This window comes from Sitophilus oryzae, unplaced genomic scaffold, assembly GCF_002938485.1.
Source record: "Sitophilus oryzae breed Bouriz unplaced genomic scaffold, Soryzae_2.0 scaffold_1218_pilon_pilon, whole genome shotgun sequence".
Classification (NCBI taxonomy): domain Eukaryota; kingdom Metazoa; phylum Arthropoda; class Insecta; order Coleoptera; family Curculionidae; genus Sitophilus; species Sitophilus oryzae.
The window spans coordinates 341164-367707 of record NW_022145858.1 but is presented as its reverse complement, the minus strand read 5'-3'; the positions used below and the strand labels follow the sequence as shown (position 1 = coordinate 367707).

The 26544-nt window shown below is 32.1% G+C and overlaps 1 protein-coding gene across 1 annotated transcript; it reads right to left on the bottom strand.

The window, feature by feature from the left end:
• Nucleotides 1-20048: 20048 nt before the first annotated feature.
• On the bottom strand, nucleotides 20049-22408 carry LOC115874067 (venom serine carboxypeptidase-like). The gene is made up of 2 exons (XM_030889127.1): nucleotides 22355-22408; nucleotides 20049-21505 (listed from the first exon to the last, which is right to left on the bottom strand). Coding segments are annotated over exons 1-2 (1392 nt in total). The 5' UTR covers nucleotides 22357-22408; the 3' UTR covers nucleotides 20049-20115.
• Between the last annotated feature and the right edge of the window lie 4136 nt (nucleotides 22409-26544).

Below are 26544 nucleotides of genomic sequence, written 5' to 3'. Positions count from 1 at the left end.
ATAAAAATTCCCATTTGTCAATACAAGGAAAAACAAAATGTTAATTTTTTGTTGAGTGTACTTAAAAAAACACCCTGTAGAATATGATAAGACAAGGAATTTAAAAATCACTTTAACATCTAGGGACAGTACAGGTCTTTTTCGATGGTTTGTTTTTTGATTCATATCAATTTGCTTTATTTTTGTTGGTGATATTCGCTTGTGAAGAAGACACTAAGATTTTTTTGTAATTTTTACATTAAAACGATGCATTTGCTTTTGGTCCTAGCTTTGATTTTAATATACAGGGTGTCCCACAATTAGTGGGACAAACTGAAAGGGGTTGTAGAGGGCATCAAAACAAGTAATTTGGGTATAGGAACCCATGTCCGGAAATGTGCCGTTTTGGCAGGAGGTGGAGTGAAACGTAAATTTCAAGTTGCATTATTTATTCAGAACATTTACAAAAACTGCTCAAAGTGCCGTCCAATCTGTTGAAGACGCAAATGCACACGCCTGGACGGTACTTTGAGCAGTTTTTGTAAATGTTTTGAATAAATAATGCAACTTGAAATTTGCATTTCACTCCAACTCCTGCCAAAACGGCACATTTCCGGACATGGGTTCCTATACTCAAATGACTTGTTTTGATGCCCTCTACAACCCCTTTTAGTTTGTCGCACTAATTGTGGGACACCCTGTATAAACAAGGGTCCTAGTTTACAGACCTAATAAGTCGTGTGTGTCACTTAGATATATGTACGTTCCTTAGGTGTAATTCATTTTAAATTGGAAAAGCTGGCAAACGGTTTCTTAAAGGTGCGTCCTCATTGCTCGTGATCCTGCTCGAGCTCTTGGTTCTCATTTTGCTTGCGTTGCTTGCGCTTCCTGTTTGTCGTGTTTCTCAAGATCTTTCGGCTCGCAAGCAACGGCGCCCACATTGTAATGTAGTGCGTGCGTTCGTGTTGTTCGGACATGGATGATACCGAATATTTTTAATAGCGGCTGCTAGTGCGATCATTATTGCAAAACGAAGGAGACAAAGAGAAAAAAGACGGCGTTGGATGTTTAATAATTTCAAAAGTAGATCCCAACACAGTGAAAGTAAACATTTACGCGATTTACAAACAGACAGAATGTTTTTAAAAATGTTTATCCATAGATTTAGTAAGAACAGATATCACATTGTGCATTTTAATCCGATCAAACAATCGGAGGTTGACTACGTACTGTAAAAACCAACTGAGATAGAGAAGGCGACATTGTCACATCTCAAATTTGCGCCTATCTACTTAGTTTGATTTGCAGAAAAGGTGACTTTAAAACCTTCACCGGATATCAATAAATCTCAATTTCTTAATAAAATTAATAGTTGATTTTTAAAGAAGCATGTGTAATAATATGTTATTAACCAGAGGATATATACGTTACTATTAAAGGACGTGTTTACTGTTTAATGTGCTGAAACGTCTAGAACTATCGGCAACGTCGCTACTAGTCTTCCAGAATGAAATGAGCCGTCCGTCCCACCACCCCCATTAGCTTACGGTGTGTTTGAAGTCGGAATCAAGTCCGAAGTGAACTTTTCGGTAGTTTTTGATTTTGTTTAACATACTTTTGAATCTGCGAATTTTCAATATCGTAGGACAGTGTCAAATGTGTGGAAAAATAAGCTCAAATTACCCGAATTTGTCTTTTCACAGGTAGGTATTGTTTCCGCCGTAATCGTACATAGGCGTCCCACAAGGGAGCCTCTCACAATTAAAATAATTTCTAATTATATTTGTTGAATTTTGATCTATTAAAAGAAGAACATAGTAGCCGGTATTGAATTATAATTCGTCTCAATTACTACCTAACTGTTGTAGATCATAACAAATTTGAATATAAACGTTGCATATATTTGAAACTTTATTATATGCCAGAAAGTGACATTTTTTTTTAAATTGCGTCATATTTTGGTCATTATATACGATATTCTAAAGGATTTTGCTCAACAAATAAACAAAGGTGTTTATCCGTCCTTTTTTACATTTTATTGCTTTATTATATCTTATATCTGCCCCTTCGGTCTTGTTTAGACAAGTTTTTACCACCGTACAATACAAATACCTCTTCCTAGAGTTATTTGTACGGTGTGTTTACCTTTTTTTAGAATGGGACGAACTGTAAATAATTCTTAGGCTACTAGTTTTATACATACCTACATACAGAGTAACCCAGGCCTTCAAAAAAGCTTTTTACCTATTACGTTTTTGGTTTGTGATTTTTATTTCAATCTTTACATAAGATCGGGGCCTTTGTAACCCACATTTTTAAAATATATTTGTCAACATACAGGGTGATTCAAACCGCAATACATATGCTTAATGCAGTTCATGAAGATTGGGACGTTTAACTAAAATTTGATTGTCTGATTAAGCTACCTAAGTAATGGATTTGTAAATAAACGTAATATTCATTATTATGCGACAGAAATCCCATACTGTAGCACACAGATTTGATACTTTTAATGATAAATGCCCTCTATTGAGGGACTAAAACGTAATTGCCTCGTATCAGAGCCATCATAATACGAGAAGAAGACCGAAAGTCAAATCTTGTCTTATATTTTTAAAAAAACACAATTTTCTCATTAAAATAAATATTGATTTTAGGTATAGGAAGTTATTAATAATACAAGATTAAACAACTATTACACAGTACTTCACAGGAAGCTATTGATTGCGAACTAACTAAATCGTTACTAATTACTAATTTTGAAAAGTTCTTTTTAAGATAAAAAAAAGTAAAACTAAAACCTAAACTATCATTTGAGATTAAACGGGAAGTTCTAAATAATGTTGCCTATTCTAAACAAGAAAAAATTATTTACAAGTTTTATAACACCTCTAATTAAATTTGGACGAAAAGAATATTTCTGTTTGCTATAGGTAATTTTCTCAGAGATTAAACGGGAAGTTCTAAGTTCTCTTCTTCTCCCAGGGAAAATACGTAAATAAAAATGACTTTTTAAGTCAAAAAATGTCAAAAGGACAAGTTATTCCAAAAAAGGACAGGTGGCAACCCTAGGTATCTCTGGAATGGAAATTTAATGGCAAATCTACAACTTTAGTTTGAAAATATGTTCCGGCCACCTATGATTACAAAAATGTCTAAAATGTGCTTTACCATTGCCTTCATATTCTAAAAAAATTGAAAGAAAAGTCACCAACCACAAACCTAATAAAGAACGGTTTCGGAAGCCTGAGTCACCCTGTAAATATTCAAAAGTAACTGAAAGTTTATATAGAAGTAACTGAAAGTTTAAATTGAATATCGACGTTGGATCGATTTTCAAAAACTACCTACTAACGTTTCAACATAAGTATATGTGGGATATTAATTATATTATTAATTATATTATTATATTAGATCTTATAACAAAACTCATCTAACGAAAAAGTGTTAATGTAGTCTATTAATATGGAGTAAAAATTTTACTAATTACTTTACTTTTACTTTACTAATTAAATTCGTTCCAAAAAACGATACGCCACTGGCCATTAGAACAATCCAAATGCGCCTAGTTGCCGGCTCGGTTGCCGGGGTCGGAAATTTTAGACTTCTCTGTCTCTTCTGTCTTTGTTTGACACATTGGAATGTTTGATACACTACCAACGAGTATTTATGAATGAGATGTTCGGTCTATCTTTATAATGTCTTTGTGTTTATCACATGTCCGCTACTGATTTTGAAAGACTTATTAACTCAGTTGGAAGTATAGAAAGAAAAAATACATTGTATGTATATATTATATTGTATGTGTATTCCGGTTAATGAAAGAGTTAAATAAAGATTCGCCATAACATTAAGATTCCGTGCAACTAGAGACTCACATACCAGTTTGGGTTATTTATTCAAAGTTTCCAAGCAAAGCATTTCAAAAATAATACCAGGCGTATGCCAAAGTATAAATAAAGTTCTCAAATATTAGATTAAGATAAGTAGGCAATATAAATATAGAGTCATATTTTATTAAAGGTATATTTAATATTATTAATCCAAGAATAACACACAAATATTTGTAATTCTGAACAAAATAAAATAAGAAAAATCATGGTAGTATCATCATACTGCAGTAAATAACGAATCCTATGAATGAAACCAAACTAAAAACTTAACAAACTCGCATGGCTCCGAAGCTTCTCTTTGATGTACTGCGACAGAGCCGAACAGTCGAAACAGGCATTATATGAGATCGCAAGCACGTGGAGTACCGCGAGCGTCGCGAACATCTCGCTCCGACTGTTTGCCATGTTTCTCGTGTTTGTGTTTGTGCGGCCTGCTCGCGAGCTATGTGGACGCAGCTTAACTTAACGATCAACTTACAATAAGTCGATCGTCTCGATTCAAAGTTCAGATACGAAGGTTTCTGGACGTATGAACATATGAACTTGTCTCGAGGAAAGCGACTGCACTGTATTTCGTGCACACCTAAATCTGTTGTGCGACATAATTTTGATCTCTATCATCTTCAATAATTAAAACAGCTATAGCTGATACAACTTCTGGACTTAAAACGATCTCTACTAGAGGAATTGTCCAACAGATAACAAAAAATAACAACTGACATTACATAAAGTATAAACACTATTTCATAGATCTGTTGATTGGGACCAAAAGCAAAGAGATAGATGGTTTCAATGTAAAAATTACGAAAAAATGTTCTGTGCGGTGGCGTTTTTTTACAAGAGACAAAAATGTCCCTCTAGTAAATACTAGAGGGACCGTTTTACGAAAAATAAATCGGTGGTCAGATGAGTTGGAAAATATTTATACTAAAATTTATGTAGAGGTGGTGGTAGTTTTCACCCTTGTGGCATTGGTTTGGACTTTGTTTTTGATTTTAACATTAAGTTTTTTTCACCATGGGCCACCACTTTGTGAAAATGAACACTCTATAAGAAATTTTAACATTGTCTATAACTAAAAAAAAAACTAAATAATTTTTAATCGCTTTTTAGCCGTTCCAATTTAGTAGAAATTATAGCATGCTCTCGACATTTTCTTTCTAAAACCGTGTTTTTTTTTTCGGTGAACGTTTTAACGTGACATTGACATCGATCTTTAATCTGTTTTATGTTCCTCGTGCCGGAAAAATCGCTACGCATCCTCTTCCTGCGGTATTTTCTTAAAACAATTTATTTCAGAAACGTTCCTCAGACATAAGTAAAAGTAAGATGTTTATCTCACCTACAATTGTTTTATAGAAGTGTAGAGAAGTACAGGGTGGGTCAAATTGGACGCTTTTAAAGGGAAACATCCTTTTCTATAGGAGTGGGGGCAAACCAAACCAAAACATGACGGTGGAAACCGCACATCGATATCGGTTACCGTTTCGAAGTTACAGGGTGTTTTTCAAAAATGTGCATTTTTTACAAATCGCTGTAACTTTTTTCTATGGAAAATTTTGTATTTTCGTGCAAATATTTTCAAAGCACCTTTTTACGTAGAATTTAATGGTTTAAGTTAAATTTTTTAAAAATTAATAATATAAGAGTTATCAACAGAAAAATTGATTTTTTAATTGGGACACCCTATATATATTTTATTAAATAAAAAGAACTTAAAATTACCTCTCCAAAAATATAGCACACTTGATATTTTGTTATAGTTCTCTTTGAAAGTTCACTACTTTTAACAAGTATACCTATAGGCTTTGGACCCCTTATTGATGATCTGCTCCTAATGGAACTCGAAAACATATTTTTCCAGCAAGTAGAGACACCGCATCGGAACGCTGAAGTTATCAGCAAATTTTTGCAGCTAATTTCGAGAATAATTAAATAGCTAACCAAGATCCCAGCCGTTAACCGTCAAGACCGCCGGACTTAGTGCCTGCTATCCTTAGTGGATTTTTATCTTTGCGGAAGAATAAAGGTTCTTATTTTTAAATTACCCGTATAATGTAAACAAAAATTAGAAGTACTTAGTGGTTATGCGAGGATATTTTTCGCCCCCATGCACTAAGTTAATGAATTCCGCAAGAAATGTTCAAAAACAGTCCCGTCTTGGTTTGCTATTAATGTTTATTGTTATTAGATATTATTTAAATGTGCGGATTTTGTTAATTATAGTTTAAATTGTTATAAAATTCTGCATCTCTCATTGCAAATGCTATTTTCGTTTTAATTGCTGCTCACAGCTAGAATGTTCCAAGCCTACTTATTCAAAGTGGCGAATTTTTAAACACTCTATATCTCGAAGAGGAATCGAGCAAAATATCAAGTATGCTATATTTTTGAGGTAATTTTAAATTATTTTCAATGAATTAAAAATATACAGGGTGTCCCATATAAAAATCAAATTTTCTGGTGATAACTCTTAAATTATTAATTTTGAAAAAATTATACTTAAATCATTAAATTGTACGTAAAAAGGTGCTTCACAGAAACTTAATTTATTTTATTTAATTTTACCTAATTTATTATTAAATATTATTGCTATTAGTTATTACCACAATTAGTCGAACCTACAGCAATTTCAAATAATAAATAATGGTACTTAAGATAATTACAAAAAAGTAATTTTAAAAAATTTTAACATCCTGTAACTCTAAAACTATGCGTTTCCATACCCATGTTTATAGAAACTTTTTTCATATTTTTTGATGAGGAGTACTTATTTAAAACTTTCGCAAGTTAATGACATTAAATATTTTATCATAAAGGTTATTCGACTTGGATCAAGGCAAATGAATAAAATTGCGTTTATCTCATCAAGGAGGTCGAAATCGACAAAATAACAAAAGATATCATTTAATCGGCATTAAATTGCTTACACTATTTCGCTAACAAGAGAAAAAAAGTCAATGTCATACATGCTTTTTTTAGAAAAATATTCCAGTAATTACCCATATGCACGTCCCTGGTGAATATGCCCACACTTTTTTAGCGTTAAAATATGTCGCATTTCTAGTAAATTTTACCCTCAAAACTTCAATTGAAACGCTAAAACTACTTGGAAGAAAATTATAATAAATCGAAAAAATATTAAGACTTTAACCCCTGTAGCTACGAAACAAAACAGAATCGTATCTATGTTGATATGAAAAATAAATCTTATTTTTACGTGAGGAATCTCCCCACGAGAGATGGCACATGTTTTTTGAAACATCCTTTGATTTTCCTGTAATGTTTGACAGCGTATGCCATTTTTATTAATAGGTATTAAAACTTGACTAAAATATCTAAAACTTACTTTTTTCTAACAAATGTTTTAACTCAAAAAATAAAAAAGTTAGAGTATTTCAGAAGCGAGACTAAACAATGTCCAGAAAAAGTTTTATTTAACAAATGAATAGAAACTTACCAATCTGATTTTTGGTAGAATTTACCATAAACTCGACATTTTCAATCTACAAAAGTTTTTTCTCGCTGCAGAATGTTTGGACGCGACATTGACATCGAACTTTAATCGGCTCTTCGGAAAATTCGGTACGCGTTGCGTCTTCCTGCGGTGTGTCGGTTCCTGGCGTTTTCCAGGACGGCGCGCGAGACACTGCCTTCGCTCCCGTTGCGACTTGACGAGTTTTCGTCGGGATAACGATGCGCGCGTGTTGTAACCCGGCTGTTTTTTTAATTTCATATTAGTTAATTCTGTAGAAATATATTAATTTACGTGTAATTTCATAATCCAGGAATTTATGTTAACGACTTCTTAACGTTTTAAAAATGCAGGGTGGCGCCTCTCATACGCCTCAGGAAACTCAAGGAGAACAGTAGTTTATATCGAGATTAAATTTTGACTGCATATTATGTAGGTTAACTGAAAGCAATTTATAAAAATATATGGAACTATACAGGGTGTCCCCAAAAAAAATTACACATCAAAGTTGTGTTTTTTCTAATGGAACACCCTATATATTAATTGGTTTTCGGATTCTAGCAAAAAAATAAAGGTGAGTTTTATTAAGGAAGCATATCCCTAAAATCTAAGAATTTTGACATATTTCACATTTTGTGAAAATGAAGAGTAAATTTTAAATTTCGATAATAGCTACCTAAATTCTAGTGGACCTTGTATAGCCTGATATTTAATTACAGTAACCATTGTATGTTAAACCAAATTGAAATTTGACCCGAAAAATTATACAGGGTGAGACAAAATTAATATGGAACATTAGTCACTTTTAAAAGGAAGTTACTCCTTTATTTTAAATGTAACACCCAGTATATTTTTGCGGTGTTCAATGGGGAATTCACATATCTGAAAAATATTATTAAGGTTGCCTATCCCTCACACAAAGATTTTTCTAGATATTTTAATTTTTATGATTTTGCGTTAGTAGATCTTTATTATTTGAAAAAATCTAGGGTGGCTGTGTGATATACCTTTTGTTAATTTAACAAAAATTAAAGATTGTAGAGTAAAATACTCAACGGTAATAAAAAGATACACGTTTAAAACATATTTTAATTATTACAGAATTAAAACTAGATATATAAACCCATAATTATGTGACAAAAATTAGCTAGATGAAATCAAATGCTCAGAATGCTTCCTCTCCTGTTAACTGCATAAAATGATTGTCTTTTCAAAAGGATATTTTTATTTCAAAAGGCATATGTGGAGTTCTACCTGGAAAAGCAGTTACAATAATTTCTCTCATGTTGTCGACAATAGTTGGTCGAGTTTTGTAAACACTATCTTTAACATATCCCCATAAAAAACAGACTAGATTAAATCAGAAGCAAATCAAAATATATTTTTATTTCAAAAGGCATATGTGAAGTTTTACCTGGAAAAGCAGCTACAATAATTTCTCTCATGTTGTCGACAATAGTTAGTCGAGTTTTGTAAACACCTGTAAACACTATCTTTAACATATCCCCATAAAAAAACAGACTAGATTATATAGACTAGATTGTCCATATTTAAGTATTCTATTAATTAAATGCAGTGTGCATTCACCAACTAATAGAATCATATCAATTCTCTCTGATCTAGGATAAGTTTGCATTTTCAGCAAATTTCTGTGAATTTTTTTTGTTTTAACTGACACAAAATGATAATTAGTTGTTAAAGTTGGACTAATTAGACAGCTATGTTGAAGTAATGTCAGACATATCACAGCCCACCCCTAGATTTTATCAAATAATAAAGATCTACTCCGATCAAATCATGTAAATGAAATTATCTGGAAAAATCTTTGTTTGAGGAGTAAGCACCCTTAATAGTATTTTGAAGAGACATGAATTCTCCATTGAATATCGGAATAATATACTGGATGTTCCATTTAAAATAAAAGAGTAACATGCTTTGTGGTTTGCTAATGTGACCAATGTTGAATATTAATTTTGTCTCACCCTTTATAACTTTTTGGATCAAGTTTTAATTTGATTTAAAGTACAATAGTTAATTTAAAGGCTATACCGGGTAAATTCCAATTTAAGTAGCTTTTAGTACTACTTATTGTAATTTAAAAATTGTTCTTTATTTCTAGAAAATGTTAAATATGTCAAAAACCTTACATTTTAGTCATATACTTCTCTTATAAAACTCACCTTTACTTTTCTCCCAGAATCCGAAAATCAATTAATATATAGGGTGTTCCATTACAAAAAACACAACTTTGATATGTAACTTTTTTTGGGGACACCCTGTACAACTCTCTATATTTTTAAAAAGTGCTCTGGATTAACTTACATATGCTCACAAAATTTCATTTCAATACAAACTGTCGTTCTCCTTCGAGCCGAGCCTACGCGGCGTATGAGAGACGCCACCCTGTGCATACGTTACATTTTTTAATAATTAAAGTAAAATATGGTATGGTATGGTAAAATGTATGTTAGTCACCGCGACCTTACAGATCTATTGCGTCTCTTTGTCTTGCCTTTCTTGAGTTATAACTAGTTAGAACTCATCATACACAGTGGCGGACTAAGTCTGTCGGGGGCCCGGGGCACCAAAGCTAAATGTGGCCTCCGGTCTGCACATTTTGTAAAAATTGAATGACGTATGAATAATGGTTGACAAATTTCAAGTATTTATATACTGTACTAATTGTAATAAAAATCGATATATATATACAGGGTGCCACAGAAATAAGTGCAAGTATTTTAAGGGGTTGTAGATAAAAGAAACATATTTTTTCTTTATCGTTTTTCAAATAAGTCCAAAATAACGGAGTTATTTTACTTTGATAATATACAAGAAAAAATTACTAAAATTTTGAGAACCACTGGATTTTTTCTGGATTTTCATTCCTGTAAATTTAATCTAATACCTATGTTGTCATATTAACAAGAAATTATGTCTTTTAAAAAAAAATCCCGAAGTTTTCACTTGTTTTTTCGCGAAAAAAAAACTCATAGGCGTGTTTCTGGGGTTGAACTATACTACCAGTTAAAATACTTGTACTTATTTCTGGGACACCCTGTATATTACAGTCAGTATGTCCCCGGATAGTCTTTACAAGAGGAAAAACTTTAATTACTGACTTTTCGAAAAAAATGCGTTCTTCATAGGAATTTTTGCTTGTTGTAAAATGGCGTTTATAATTTTTTAAATATCCATACCGTTTTAGAAAAAATAAAAAAAAAACATAAAAATGTAGTTTTTTAATGTAATTTTCCCCAAAAAAAATCCTAAAAAAAATGAAAGTCCTAAAAATTAAAACACTATGGTAATATAATTTCGATTTCATTTTTTGATAGATCGTTATAATTAATTTTGATTAACGTCATATTTTTTGATGTTAAAGTATCACATTTTCCGATAACTATTATCACCCTTTCCGTAGCATTGAACCAAATAAATTTAGAGCTTCTTTAACATTTTAAAACAGCAAAAAATATAACTTTAATTAAAATTCTGTCAATAATAATCTATCAAAAAATGAGAAGGAAATTATATTACCATAGAAAGGCGTTTTATTTTTGCTAGTTCAAAAATTCAACTACATTTTCATGTTTTTTTTTATTTTTCTCTAAAACGGTATGGAAATTTGGAAAAGCATAAACAGGAATTACCATTTTAGAACAAGCAAAAAATTTTATGAAGACAATCCGCGGACATACTGCAGATATAAATATGTTATTCATCGGCAGTGCCGTTTTTACGTAGGAACCCAACGCGCGACGGGCCCCGACCAAAGAATTAAGGACTCCCTCGAGGGCCCCAGCTTCAAAAAGGCATCAAAAACGATAACATCATTTTTTTAAAGCTTATAATAATACATTTAAATTGAAAAACGAATGCAATTTGACGTAATAAAACAATCCCCGAGCGAATGTTTGCATATATTTAATGGCAATTTATGATGACAAAGTCATGGGAATACCGGTTCCACATATAAGCCGCGTTACTTTCGCGACCGTTCCAGGTAAATACCGTGATTTTGTAAGGGGCCCATTACAAAATCGCGGTATACTCCTATATAGGTCCAAGAATAAATAATAATTATTCGAATATAAAAAATAATAATTATTTGGTATTCTAAACAAAGAAAATTACCCCTTGTTTTAATTTCGTAAATAGAAAAATGCCATTGACAATTACTGGGGCCTAATAATTGATAATTAAGTAAATATCTGCTTCCATTTATACTGTGTTTAGTTTGCGTATACTTATGGTTTGCATACTCTAATTACAAATTGCTTTATAACTACTGAACACATATTGGCCTGTTTGCCAGTTGAATAAAAAATTACTTATTAAGATTTGGAGGCCCCCTAGAAGAAGGGCCCGGGGCGGACCGCCCCTTCCGCCCCCCCCCCCTTTAGTCCGCCTCTGATCATACAGTCTAAGGGCTTTGATAAAAGCCAGAATCTGAGACGGCTTAACAGAGGCTAGTTCTCCATCTCCGATATCAGTGTTGCCGCAGTGGTACATTTGTATCAAATTTGATACTTTTAATTCTATTTGGTACAGTGGTACTACATTTTCAAATCTAGGATGTTTTGGTACAATAATTATTTCCCACGCGCACCGAAAATGAATAGATATTTAATAATTATTGTCGTTGAAATTGCATTAAACGCGCTTATACCGATACCATTCGGAGACATCCGCATAATTAACGACATATAAACGTTGTAATGTCTATAGGGTTGTCTATGGGTTGTCTATATTAAATAACCCGAAAAAAACCTTGAAGATTCTTTTATTGACGACGTGTAAACGTTGTATGTCTATAGGGTTACCTATATTAAATAAGCCGAAAAAAACTTGGAAATTTGCTGTTTCTAACATGCTTCTATATTTGCGTTTTTTTTTTAATAAAATTTAAGTTTTCCAAGTATCGTGTGTAGTATTAGAATTACATAGATTTCTTCAACCTATACTTAAAATTGGGTTTTCCGAATTTCTATTTCATGTTTTTCGTCTCGATTTGTGTCTTTCTCCATGAAGTTTTTTTTATGTAGAAATTTATGAAGAAATTCACAACGGCCAAGCCTCTTAAAGTCATTTGCAGATCCATTTTGTTGTGCTTTAAAAAATTGTACCAAAGTGGTACATTTTTAGTTTAGAATGTGGTACGCGATAAAAGTAGGGTGCGGCAACACTGTCCGATATCAGTAGTACCAAAGTTTACGGCACGAAAGGTTGTCGTTTCAGCGCACTCAGTGACGAGGTGTTCTGATGTTTCCCCATTTTCCCCACAAAATCTGCATTCGCGGTTGCTTATTATTAGCTTCAATCTACTGTGGTGTTCGTTGAGGAGACAGTATCCTGTTAGAAACCCCGTGACAATCCGAAGATTGTTCTTACTTAAATCAAGGAAAGTCTTTTTAAGGATTTTTCTTGGTCGTAAGTTCTTCAATTCCGCTTTAAGTTGGTTTCCATTTGGGAAGCTGAATGGTTCTGATCCGGTTAGTGGAGTGTTTCTCTTGTGTGTTGAATTTCTAGCTAGACCATTTGCTTTTTCATTGCCTTCTATCTCTTGGTGAGCTACCACCCAGAGTAGGAGAGCTTTATATTATTTGTCTAATTTGTTCAGCTGACCAACTTTAAATTGATGGTTACTGAGTTGATCGCTTTTAGTGCTGCTGGACTATCGGATAAGATGCCTATTTCCTGTTTCCGTTAATTCATATATAAGTTGTACGCATCTTCTGATAGCGTAGATTTCTTTCTGTCTGCAGGATGCTAGACTCGGTGCCCACTCCTTCGGAGTTTTTAGTTTTCGACCCAAATACTTCCATCTCTGTCCCTCCTTTGGTTTTGGAAGTATCAGTTTACCACGTTATGGTATGACGTGGTAAGCTAAGCAAACATTTTTATTGTTCAATGCTACAGTGAGGTGTTTGACAAACGATGATTTGAGTTGAATGAATAATAATAATAATTTGAGACATAATGTCATTTTAAAAGAACGTCAACGGTTTCTGTTAGACGTATCTGTTTTAAAAAAGTAAAGTGTTCTCGAATAGTTGAATTTAAATATTTTAAATAGATTTTTTCTTTATTCTTTGTATTTTTTTGCTTCCGACGACGGAAAGAGATAAACTTTCCAAAACGTTAAGCATTTTTTTCTTTGTTAGGCAAATTTGTATAACTGTAAACATAACTTCTGACAAGCAGTATTTTCTTGCAGTGCAGTGGCGAAATACCCATAAAGGATTTTTTTGGAGAAACGATGATTGTTGACAAACGATGGTGTTGATTACGATCATGGTATACATACAGCGCAAAATGTTAGGGGTGCCAGGCCGATCTATTTCACGCCAGCCTTCTGCATAATATTATGGGAACATTTGTGGATTTGCTGGTAATGTTCTTAATATGCCCGTTCAATAGAAGTTTACTGTCCAGGGTTATTCCTAGATATTTGACTTCCTGTGATGGCAGTATTTCTTTTCCTCTAGATGGATTTTTTTCAAGTTTTTCAGACTTCGCTTTCTGGTGAATGCACTGCCGCGTAGATTTTGTCTGAGTTGATGGTCAGCCCGACAGTTCTGCGCCATCTCTCAGTGATACGGATCTTTGGATAATATTACACAGGGTGTCTTCATGTTTCCCACGAGCGATCATGACTATGTCATCTGCATGCCCTATGTAGTGTATTCCCGCTGCTGTTATACGTTGTACACAGAGTGTATTGTTGTATTTGGAAATTTCATAGTTTTCAAAATATTTTATGATATTTTTAAGGTAGACACAATTTTTTACTACACTACGTCCAGTTGGCTTGGAAATGAACATCGATATATTTCCTATATAATTTAACATATAAAATGACAGCGATCTTCATTTCACAGCCATCACTGACATCGTTCTTTATTATTCTTATTATTAAATAAGTTAAAATCGGCTTCTCCAAAATTGTTCAAATCAGTCATGTATATTCAGCATATGCAGACCTTTAAAAAACTTTTATACGACATCGCTGTAAAATCAACAGAGGAGTCAATATTTGGACAATTCAAAATTTGCATGGGATTTGCTGTTTCCAACAACGATGAATCACCTTGTGTAAAATGATTCATTTCCAACTCAATTGTGATGTTTCTTTTTTCGATCACACGGTACTATTTCATTTAGCAGAACTTTTAGTCAGAATTGCGAAAATTTAAAAAAAAACTAAAAAAGCACGATAAAGTAGGATATAAAAAGAAAATGACATAAAAGTTATCTTTTGAATTTTATTACGCTGCTAACGTTTTATTAAGATGGCATGGCAGAGCTTTTTTTAAAATCCACCTCAGCTTTTTATTCGGCAATAGGAGGCTTAATGAGCCTTTAATTTCTGCAACTTGAAATACTTTTGCTGCATTTTTACTTTGCAAATTAAAGGATGTTATTTAAATATATTTTTGGAAAGTACATAAAACTTTTATACTAGGCATTATACAACGAATGTGCTGTAGTATTTCAATACTTCCAATACGATTAATGTTATAGGATTTAATAAGTTATAAATATTACTGCATACTATTTTATTAATTTAGTGTTCGAAGTCAAAGTTTATTATTTCAAAGTTTAATAATTATTCTGAAAATGTTATTTTATATACGTAGTCTAGAGAATTGATGGTAATTTTCTTTTATATATGGTCTAGTCGGTTGGAGTAACTGGACGTGATTGATAAGTATGCGCATAGCATATATTTTCAATAAAAAAATGAGAACAATTTCGTTAACAGGCATACATATGAATACAGGGTTGTTCACCACATACGACACGGAGTATTTTAGCTAAACGGTTAGATACTTACAACAAATTGTGAGTTTTGGGTTAGTTGAAGGACTATTAGAGCTACAATTTAAAAATATTTTTACAAGATACAGAGTGTCCCAAATCAGTAAAAAATATTACAGAGTTGCAGTTTTTTAAATGGAACACCCTGTATATTATCTTATTTTTAGATTCTACGATTGAAATAAATGTATATTTGATTAAGGTTTATCACACTTAAACCTTACCGCTTTTGAAATATTTTCAATTTTATGAAATTGCAGTAAAAATTTTAAGGCTTCATTTCTCCAAGGGTATCGAAGTTTTTAATACTAAATATTTACTGATCAGATATTGTGTTGCAAGATTAAACAAAATACTACCTTATACAGAGTGTCTAAAAATTTATATTAAATAATTACTAGATTTAAACGACAATAACTTGTTTAATTTAAATGGAACACCCTCTATATTATATGTTTTGGTTTGGTTTGGTGGTTTTGGTGGATAGACAATTTAATTGTCTATCAAATTGTATTATATCATTTTTTACCTATCTCTTCAAGTAGAAAATGCATTTTCTTGTAATTTAGAGCTCATTTATCAATATACCCATGGAATATTGACATTTTAGATTATTTTTAAAGATGTAACATATTTTCAAGAGTACAGATACTAATATTGTCGATATAGTTCGCTTATTTCATTACAAGACAAAAAAACTGTTTAAATATTTTTTGTTAAAGAGGACCTATTAATATGATCCCAGAATTCAAACTACATTAATTGACTGTTTACGTTGATTAATAATAATTGCTCCAAATACTAAAAAACTGAATTTGGTATGTGTATTAAACAGTGTCGTAAAAAGTAACACCTTGTAAATTTTATTTAATTTTTTGATGAATGCTTATTTATAACAACAGAGACCTTCATTTTCATAACTCATTATTGTATTAGTTTCTGAGTCAAATCCACATTTATTTATAATAATTTATTAACTAAAACAATTAATTAATAACTAAAACAATTAAGTGTAATTAACTAATATAGGGTGGAAATAATGATGGTATATTAATAATTAATTATTAGTAATAATTAGTATACTCTTTTACAAAGATTTAAATAGTTTTCTTTTTATAAACAAATAGGCTTGCAATATTATTATTTTTGTTTACCACCTGTACATTTTGTACATATATTGCTTTAAAAAAATCTAAAATGTCAATATTCCATGGGTATAGTGATAAATGAGGTCTAAATTATAAGAAAATGAACTTTCTACGAAAACTTGAAGAGACAGATAAAAATGGTATAATAGAATTTGATAGACAATTAAGTTGTGCATCTGACTCACGTAAAATATACAAAATGTTCCATTTAAATTAAACAAGTTGTTGCCGTTTAAAACTAGTATTTATTTAATATAAATTTTTGGACACTCTGTATAAGGTAGCATAATTTTTATTATTACAACACAATATCTGCTCAATAAAAAATCTTCAGTAATTATTTAGTATTAAAACCTTTAATACCTTTGCAGAAATAAAGCCTTAAATTTTTTACTGCAATTTCACAAAATTGAAAATATTTCGAAAACGGTAAGGTTTAAGTATGATAAACCTTGATCAAATTTACCTTTTCTTTTTTTTTCAATTGTAGAATCTAAAAATGGAATAATATACATGGTGTTCCATTTAAAAAAATACAACTATAATATTTTTTACTAATTTGGAACACACTGTATCATGTAAAATTATTTTTAAATTGTAGCCCTAATAGTCTTTCAACGAACCCAAAACTTAGAGTTTGTAAAAATCTAATCATTTAGCTACAATACTCCGTGTCGTATGTGATGAACAACCCTGTATACACATGAACAAGAATAAGAGATTTTTCAGTATTGCTTCGGTATTTCTCTTGTAAAATATAGATAAACATAAATAAAACTACAGGCTGAAATGAAGGGAAGTCAGTGAAGGGAAAAATGTGTAAATATAATTTTGTTTTCATGTTGCAAACGCTTACCCTCATATTGGATCAAGTTTGCGCTAAGTATTATATTGGATAGTTCATTTGGTTTAATAATATCTAGTTATTTTGTGATTATGTATTTGTTAACAATCGTTAATCTTGTAATATAACCGGTGTTGGCGGTATTATTCCTAGATTTCCTAGGGTCCGTTACAGTAGCCCCCCACCCCCCGGTTGTCCAAGCTCTTTAATATTTTAGCACTGTATTGCACCCACCTAGCACTACCTAGCACCCAACTTACAGAGCTAGCACCACAACCCCTAGTGAATTACAGAACATTTTTACCGGAGGGGGGCTAATGTAACGCTAGCCGCCCCGGTTGAATTTTTCCTTAAAACTTTAGCACTCTATTGCACCCATCTAGCACTACCTAGCACCCAATTAACAGATCTAGCACTACACTCCCAGAAGAGTTATAGCATATTCGGGTCCGTTACAGTAGCCCCCCCCCCGCCGGTTGTCCAAACTCTTTAATATTTTAGCACTGCATTGCACCCACCTAGCACTACCTAGCACCCAACTTACAGAGCTAGAACTGCAACCCCTAGTGAATTACAGGACATTTTTACCGGGGGGCTAATGTAACGCTAGCCCCCACCCCACGGTTGAATTTTTCCGCGTCCCGCTAGTATTAAAACTTTAGCACTCTATTGCACCCACCTAGCACTACCTAGCACCCAATTTACAGAGCTAGCACTACACTCCCAGAAGAGTTATAGCATATTTTCACCTGGCGCACAGTGGGGCGGATGGCAATTCTAGTGGTACAAAACATCAGCGATGTTTGGGACTTTATTATCTTCGTAATACGAGATAATAAAACTAATCAAATTATCTCGTAATACGAGATAATAAAACTAATGGGCATAAAACTGTTATAATATACATGACACAAAAACCGTACTGTAAACTATTGCCAAATAACTAAAATTATGATATCAGGTGAAACACTTACAAAAAACTCTATTTAGCAGTTATTTCTTAATTACTTTGTAATCTTGTTACACCCTGTATATTTTATTTTAAAAAATACAATTTTATTAAAAAATAAATAAAATAGATGTTTAGTTTTAATTTATATATATACATATATAGTAAGGATCTAAGACAATATTTTAAACTTTTATTAAAACTAATAAATCATTTAATTTTATTAGAAGTTATAAGAAATTTAAAAAAGGCTTTTGCATATCATCATGTTTTATTTAACTAGAACATCATGTGGATGTTTTTGTCTTGAGGAAAATTGCCGAACTGACTATTGGTGTCATTCATTGATTTTTTGAACTTAGTGCCTTTCGATAGAGTTTCAGTGTTTTCAACAATTATTACAGCAGCATCCCTACTCCCACTAGACCTAAAGCTCACAGTACTTGCAAAACCCAATCTTCTTCTGAAAGGTCCTCTATTAACCCTTTAACGAGTCTTTGTTTCGTGTTTATACTACCTAGCCGATTGAAATTAAACTTTTAAGCGTCCACCAGTTCAGCTTGAATTCCCTGTAACTAATAAAATGCCTTCTAGCCACGATTTATTCTATTTGCGAAAATTGTTTAAGGAAAAGCAACTTTTTTTCTATTATCGATATAAAACAATGGAAAATGATTGCAAATGGGTCTCAACATCTTTCGTTTTATTGTCACTAAGAAAGTTGGGATACAAAAATTGCATCACGACATTCCACAAAACGGTCAAACTGGTCTTAGATGTTGATTTTAAAACGCCTTTTTTATTATAACGCCTAAAAATTATGTTTTTTTTTCAACAATTTGGCAACGCCCGGTACAAATAAATAACGGCATGGAAACTACAAATATTCTAGCATCAAAATTGCTTACTACTTTTTGGTAACTATTGGTAACTCAAAAGATCTACATCATTCAATATATCGATATTTGATAAAACAAGTGAAAGTTTGATATCTGCAGAGCAAAAGCACGAAATATTTTAACGAATAATATACGTGTAGTATAAAAGTAAATAACATAATTTGGTTTTGGAATAGAATGTATAAGCACTTGTAAATATTTTGTTTTCGTATGACCTCTGCCTTGCTGAGCAGAAAACGAGCTTTAGTTGATAAAAATATATCGAAATACAAAGAATATATATAACCAAAAAATAATTGATGCATTTTTATATATATTGGAATGCCTACAATTAATTCATCAGTACACATTTTTGGCTTATTTCTAACAAAACGGTTTTGTCCCGCTAGAATTACCGTCCGCCGCACTGTGCGCAAGGTGAAAATATGCTATAACCACAGACTTAACTATGGCCACCGTCTAAAAATATTCTAATTAAAAAATTTTAGACGGTGCATTGGCTATAACCACCTATAACTCTTCTGGGAGTGTGGTGCTAGCTCTGTAAGTTAGGTACTAAATAGTGCTAGGTGGGTGCTAAAGTTAAAAATACAGTGCTAAAGTTTTAATGGAAATAAAAATAAAGCGAAATAATAAATACACTATAACTCTTTTGGGGGTGTGGTGCTAGCTCTGCAAATTAGGTGCAAGGTAGTGCTAGGTGGGTGCAATAGAGCGCTAAAGTTTTAAGGCAAATATTCAAACGGGGGGAGGGGGCTAGCGTTACATTAGCCCCCCCCCGGTAAAAATGTCCTGTAACTCGCTAGGGGTTGTAGGGTGCTAGGTAGTGCTAGGTGGGTGCAATACAGTGCTAAAATATTAAAGAGTTTGGAGAACGGGGGGGGGGCTACTGTAACAGACCCGATTCCCTAGCCGTTTCTATTTTAAATCTTTAAGAAATCAAAAATGCGCCTACTCATTACTAAATGACTCTATATTTTGACAATAATTATTTTTAGTCTTACCGTAGTCTTTACCGTGAATGTCAAAACAAGCTTTTAATCCAGAAATAATTTATTTATTTTTTTTACATTTTATATAATATATTTTACATTTTATATAATATCCTTATTCTAAGGATAATCCTCTAATAAAACGGTATAATAATTGATATGCAGCTTCAGGTTGTTCAGCAGGAACCATATGCCCGGCATTTCTAACCAGTACTTCGGTCAAATTTCCTGCTACTTTTGAATATCCAGCGGTTTTATTATTCACGTGCCATACTTTCCTGGTAGCGTTCTTGTATTCTTCAGCCGAACTGAAATCTAATTTTTGAAGGTAGTTTGCCGTTAAAATATAATTCACTATCACATCTAGCTGCCCATTAAAAATCAGAACCCTGTAGTTGCTGAGAAGTGTGCTTACCCAGGGAGCGACACTTTTCATCATATCGTTCATAAGACCGTCATACACATCATATGACAAAGAGCTGTATTGCTGGTTGCCAACGTGTAGAGCTTGTCTTACTTCAGCTGTGTTAAGAAAACGTGCATAAGCATCTGAATCGTCTAGTTCATCTTTTAGATAGTTGTAAACGTTAAACAATTCAGTATTATTTTCGTAGTAATCAAAGATATTGTTGAATGCATTTATAGCACTGCTAAAATCTTCGTTTTTAATATATTCAATAAGTTGCTGCTCCTGGTTATGATAGTTCTCGAGGCCATTCTTATCAGTCAGACCTAGCTGATACAAAAGGTCTCCATAAGAAACCTGGTTTATTGGATCACTAAGTCCGTTCCCAATAAGGAGTCCTTGAAGATTGATTTTTAATTCTGCTGTTGGATTGTTTTCGAAAATAGTGTAGCCAATAGCAGGAATATATTTTCCGGCATATGACTCACCCGACACGAAAAAGTCATTTGTTTGTAGCTCAGGAAATAATGTAAAAAACTGAGTGAGAGCATCGTATAAGTGGGCGCCAACTTCAGTTTGGTTAGTTACGAAAGATTCACTAAAACTAAATCCAGTACCAACAGGCTGGTCAATGTAAATAACAGATTGGTTTTTATGCCAAGAATATTCTCTCAAAGTTACATTACCGTCTTCTTCAACAATGAATGGTCCATTCTCGTCAAATAATCCGTACAAACTAGAAGATCCAGGACCACCTTGAAGCCACAATACAACAGGGTCGTTTGTGTAGTTGTCAGCAGATGGAAAGAACCAGAAGAAGAGACTGCCGTTATTTTCTTTGTCCACGTTAAAATATCCAGAGTAACTGACGACATCTTTGAAAGCATCCAAGTGGACCTCAGCCGCTTCTCTAGCATCTTGAATTTGATTTTTTTCCAAATAAGGAGTCAAAATAAGAGGCTGTCCTACGTCTACGTCAGGAGTATAAATTTTTTCCTGATGGTCTTTAAACCTCGGAAATTTTCCATAAGTACTTTCAAGCACAACAGCAATAACTAGGAAAAGTATTGCTTTTTTCATTGTTTTTATTAGATGCCCCCTAAAATAGAATAAAATAAACAAAATATATATATTCCTAATAAATAACTTTAATATTTTAGGTTAATATTTTATTTTTAATTAATCTTGACCAATAATTTGGCATAATTTATATTTTTTTTAACCGAGATTTAAACTACAAAACTATATATTTTTATATGTTTAAAACATATTTTTCTACGATCTTGCAAAAAGTAGCTATTGTTTACATTATCTACTGTATTAAAAGTCAAATTTTTTACAGTAGTGCAAAAAATAAGTTACTTTTTGCACTAGTGTAAAAAACACCTTGATATTGTGAATGACAAGCAACTAAAGAGAAAAAATTTGTAATTTTTTGTAAAAATTCGTCAAATCCTGGAAGGTAAATCAAGTACTAGTACACCTCGCAGCAACATTCCGGAAAAGAGTTTTAAGTGAACAAGAACCCGGGACCTCCACGAGCAGAAATGAGAATAAAATTCATAAGACTACTGGAAATGCAGTTTGTCCATCAATTACCTCAGTGAATTGTTCAAACTGCGACATTAAAATTAAAATCAACTCAAAAAAAGTTATTAAAAAAAAATAAAAATAATTGATTCGATTGAATATTGTCATTGTTAGTGGTAATATTATTCTGTGAATTTCTGTAAAAACTTTTTAATAAACATTTAAATAAGAATTTCAATTTGATCGTAGATAAATGTTGTGCGCAACATGTACAAAAAGCATAGTTGTTGCACTCAGCATGATTGCAGCTCTGGACTTCGTCTCGAGCTGCAAAAGTCGCGTCGTGCAACAAATATGTCCGTTTTGCACTAGTTACGCAAATAACTATTTTATCTAAAATAATTTATAATAAACTTACATTGTACTACACGATCAACCTATTGATACTAAACCGATGGATAATAAATGTCCTTTATATAAAATATAGATAAGATTTAAAGCTAATTCACGGATTTTTTTTCTTATATTTCAAGTTCTTTTGTAAAATTAATTTGATCGATGGAAAAGTCAATATGTTGAATAAGTACTCAGATTATCATAGATTCTAAAGTCATAGGAATCATAAAATGTATATTTTAATAAATCTAGCCCATATTAGAATTAGTTATCTCAATTAAACAACATCATTAATTAGGTTTTCAGTTAAAATAGTATACTTAGTATACTTTTTATTACATAATAGTATAAACAAAATAGTATACTTTTTATTACATATTTAAATTTCCCAGGCTGAGCATGCATTAGAAGTTTCTAGAGAACTACAACATCTAGATCAAAGATTTTTTGCACATCATTGTTCCACAATTAGATCGATTGAAATGTTCAATTGAAAACATATTCGATTGAAAACATGTTCAATATGGCACTTCCGAAAATACAGAAAGTTGAAAGCAAACCAAACTTATATAATAATAGCTCCCGTATATAGCGTTTAACGCCTTGGGAATACCCAGGGCAAACCAAACGCAAGGTACAGCTTGCCATACTAGAGCCGTTCGGTACACAAAAAAAAAATCCCAAGTACTCATTTAAGGCTGAGTCGACCTAGGTACCCAAACTATTTTTATTTTAATAAAAACAGTCGGCTGATGAAATGCCGGGTGTGGGAATCGAACCCACTACCTTCAGATTGGTAGACGAAAGCCTGTACCTCTACGCCACACAACCACCGAGCAAACCAAACTTTCTTATTTTAAATGGACACACCTATTTTTTATTACATATTTAAATTATAAAATTTTATAAGTTTGATATCAAACCTCAGGAAAAAAAATTGCCTATCAAAAAAATTGTATATGGCTTTAAATTTAGTGATTATCACAGCCACTGTGACATAAGAAGAAGACATGTGGCTATCTATTTCAAAAATTAAATTGTCTGAATGGCAGATAATATTGGTCGTAGCTGTCATGGAATTGAGAGATTAAAAAATGATCATAAATATTGATTTCCAAATGGAAACCTACCTCTTTATTTACTACTGAAAAGGTTTTTAATTAGTTGCTGTTTGATTATACATGTTCCTATACCTAAAATAAATCGTTTTAAGTTATTTAAGATTTACTTTTAAAGCGTATACATATTTTTCTTTTTAACTTTAAACGTCAAGCAACAATATATCTGGCCATGTCATATTGCGACACTTTGTTAAAAATCAGTATGTCATCGATCGTCATTTCCGAGCCGAATGATCAATGTACGTTATGAACGGAATATGATCTTCAAAATAAATTATTATTAAAACATATTGGCGGCAACGTTTTGATTGTCATCAAAAAACCACAGATCTGGCTATAAAATGAAGATCGCTATCATCATCATTCTCAGCCTTTGAATAAAGAAGACTAAGGAAGGAGCATATAAAAATCTTAGGTACACCGCGATGGGCCTCAAATATGGCCGACTTAAATTCCGGTTTTATCAGTGTCGTTTCTAATTTTAAAAAATGTAAACTATGATATAGGGTAGACGTGGGGTAGACTCAATAATTTGTTAGTTTATTTTACGTTGTGAATAAATGTTGGTAGTTATTAAAATTGTTATAAAAATATAAAATTCTAATAAAAATAGATAAGTTATAATAATTATTTATAACCATAAACATCCGATACGCTACTGAAGCAGGTAAGTCAAATTGACGTATCTATATTCTTTGACATCTAATCTTTGACAAGTAGTAAATAAAAGCAAAAATGCAAGAACAAATATTTAATTAGTTAATTTAAGTGAATTCCATAAATGATCGGTTTACTACACGTATGTGTGTATATTATATAGTCACTTACTAGCGAAAGTTGTTCCATTATTTACCAATTTTGCCGAGATCTACCTCACGCTACACAACCAACTATTTTAAGTCTTTTTCTGATAAATCGCGATAGTGTCACTGTTAATTTAAGTGCTGCCACAATTTCCATCTAGATTTACTACCTTTATACAACTATCAGTAGTAGAATAAATAATAAATAACATAAAATAAGATCCGTAAAGACTGACAAATCCACAAAATTTCAAATCAAATTCAAATGTGTCAAATGAATCGTCAAACAGAACATGGATAGCATTATGCTCCTTCCTTAGTCTTCTTATTCAAAGTTCTCAGCTTATTCAACCATTTCCAATTATGGTGTAGCCCCCCTCAAATATTTAGATACACTCTTTGTCTAGGCCCATTGTAGTAGGTAGGTGTAGTCTGTAGGTAGAGAGGGGGCGGAGATGCCAGGTCCACCCTGCGTTGTATTAGGCATCCCCAAGAAAAAAAATTTATTCAAATATGTGTTTATTTTTTAATATTATTATTCTTCATTTTTAAAAAACAAAGCCCTAGGCCCCCCCCCCAAGATGAATATAGTTACGCTAATGACTGAGAGCAATGAAATATACGGGGAATTGTATTCAACAAAAAATAGAATGAGCACATGTTTGGGACGTAGAAGATAATGGTTTGAGACAACTTTTACTCACTTACAGCAAAACAATTCCATCCTCCAAATTAGTTTAGTTAAAGATCGTTATTATACTAATAATTATAATATATTATACTTATAATATCATTTTATCCCTCCACCTTTTAATATAATCCTTGAGAATATTTATATAAGAATATAATAAGTAGTACTACTTTACAACATACCTCAATATTAATAGATCCACATCAGATTAATATTCTCATTTTTTAACATTTTCAACAGTAGATTACACATTTTTATTGGAAATTCCGTAAGTGTAAAATAAATATAAAACTTGAGTTCAGTGTTACTTTGTTTCACTTTGTTTTAATCAGCGGGCCTTCGTCTTTCAATTAGGATAGATTTCTGGAAATGTAAAAATTAGATCATTGCAGATACAATAGGGAAACCCATTTGTATTATAAACAGAGGCGCATATACTGGAGTGGTACTAGTGGTTAATAATTACCCCTCCCAGGAAGAAATATATGAATAAAATAAAATGGGTTATAAAATAAAATTGTCTCAAAATCTCAATCATAATAGAACAACTAACCAATTAAAGTATATTTCTTTCAACAGTCAGAAATTTCAGTGGCGGCTCGTGGTTATAATTGTAGGGAAGTCAATATTTAAAAAAAATGCGTCGATTTTTCAACAAAAATATAATTTAAATTTAGTACTTTATTTAAATATTGCCGCTAAGCCTCCCAGGCTCAATCTCTAAATGCGCCACTAATTGTAAATTGTTATAGATTAATCTATAACAATTTACAAATCAAACCAAACCATACATAGATAATATTATTTGAAATACCAGTGCGATGGTCAAAAATACGAAATGCTTTTTAAATTATCTGAATAAAGACCAATTCGGCATTCCTTGATATTATTTTGAAAATTTAAATTTAAAGTATCTGTTAAATACGATTTAAAAATGTATAGATAAATGAGCCATTAATTGTGAAAATCGCGTAAGCTTTTAACAAAAAGCAAAATAAAGGTAATCTTTTTGATTTCTGGTTTTTAATAAAAATTAATAAAACTGATAATGGGTTTATAGTAAAATGTTTGTAAATACGATGCAGAAAATGAATGCTGTTGATTTCTGGTGTTTAACAGAAATAAAATAAAACTTACTTTTAAAGAGTTACACTATCCCCCAACCCAACTCATCAAAGATATCGGTGAAACAATTAAAATTCCAATTTTTATTTAGTCCTTCACTTTTTTTTGTTAACCCTGTGGCACGGCACTGTTTGGAGACAAATGGTAACCATTTGGTCTAGGGTGTTATTGGACGAGAGATTTCGTCGCTCAGGCTCAACCAACGTTGCCAAATGTTCACATTTACTCTATCGGGTATTTCCGTAACCACCGTAATAACAAGGCCGGACGGCTTATTCGTGACGTCATCAACTGGAGGCCTAAACTTTGATTGCATTTGGTACATTTTATACGTACATAATAGATATAAACTTTAATTGGACCGAATTTTTAATAAATAATAATTAAACATAAATTGAAAAACATCAGATTGATATCCCATCTCACATTATCCAACGTCATTGTATTTAGTTATGCTGTAAGTGGGTCTAAA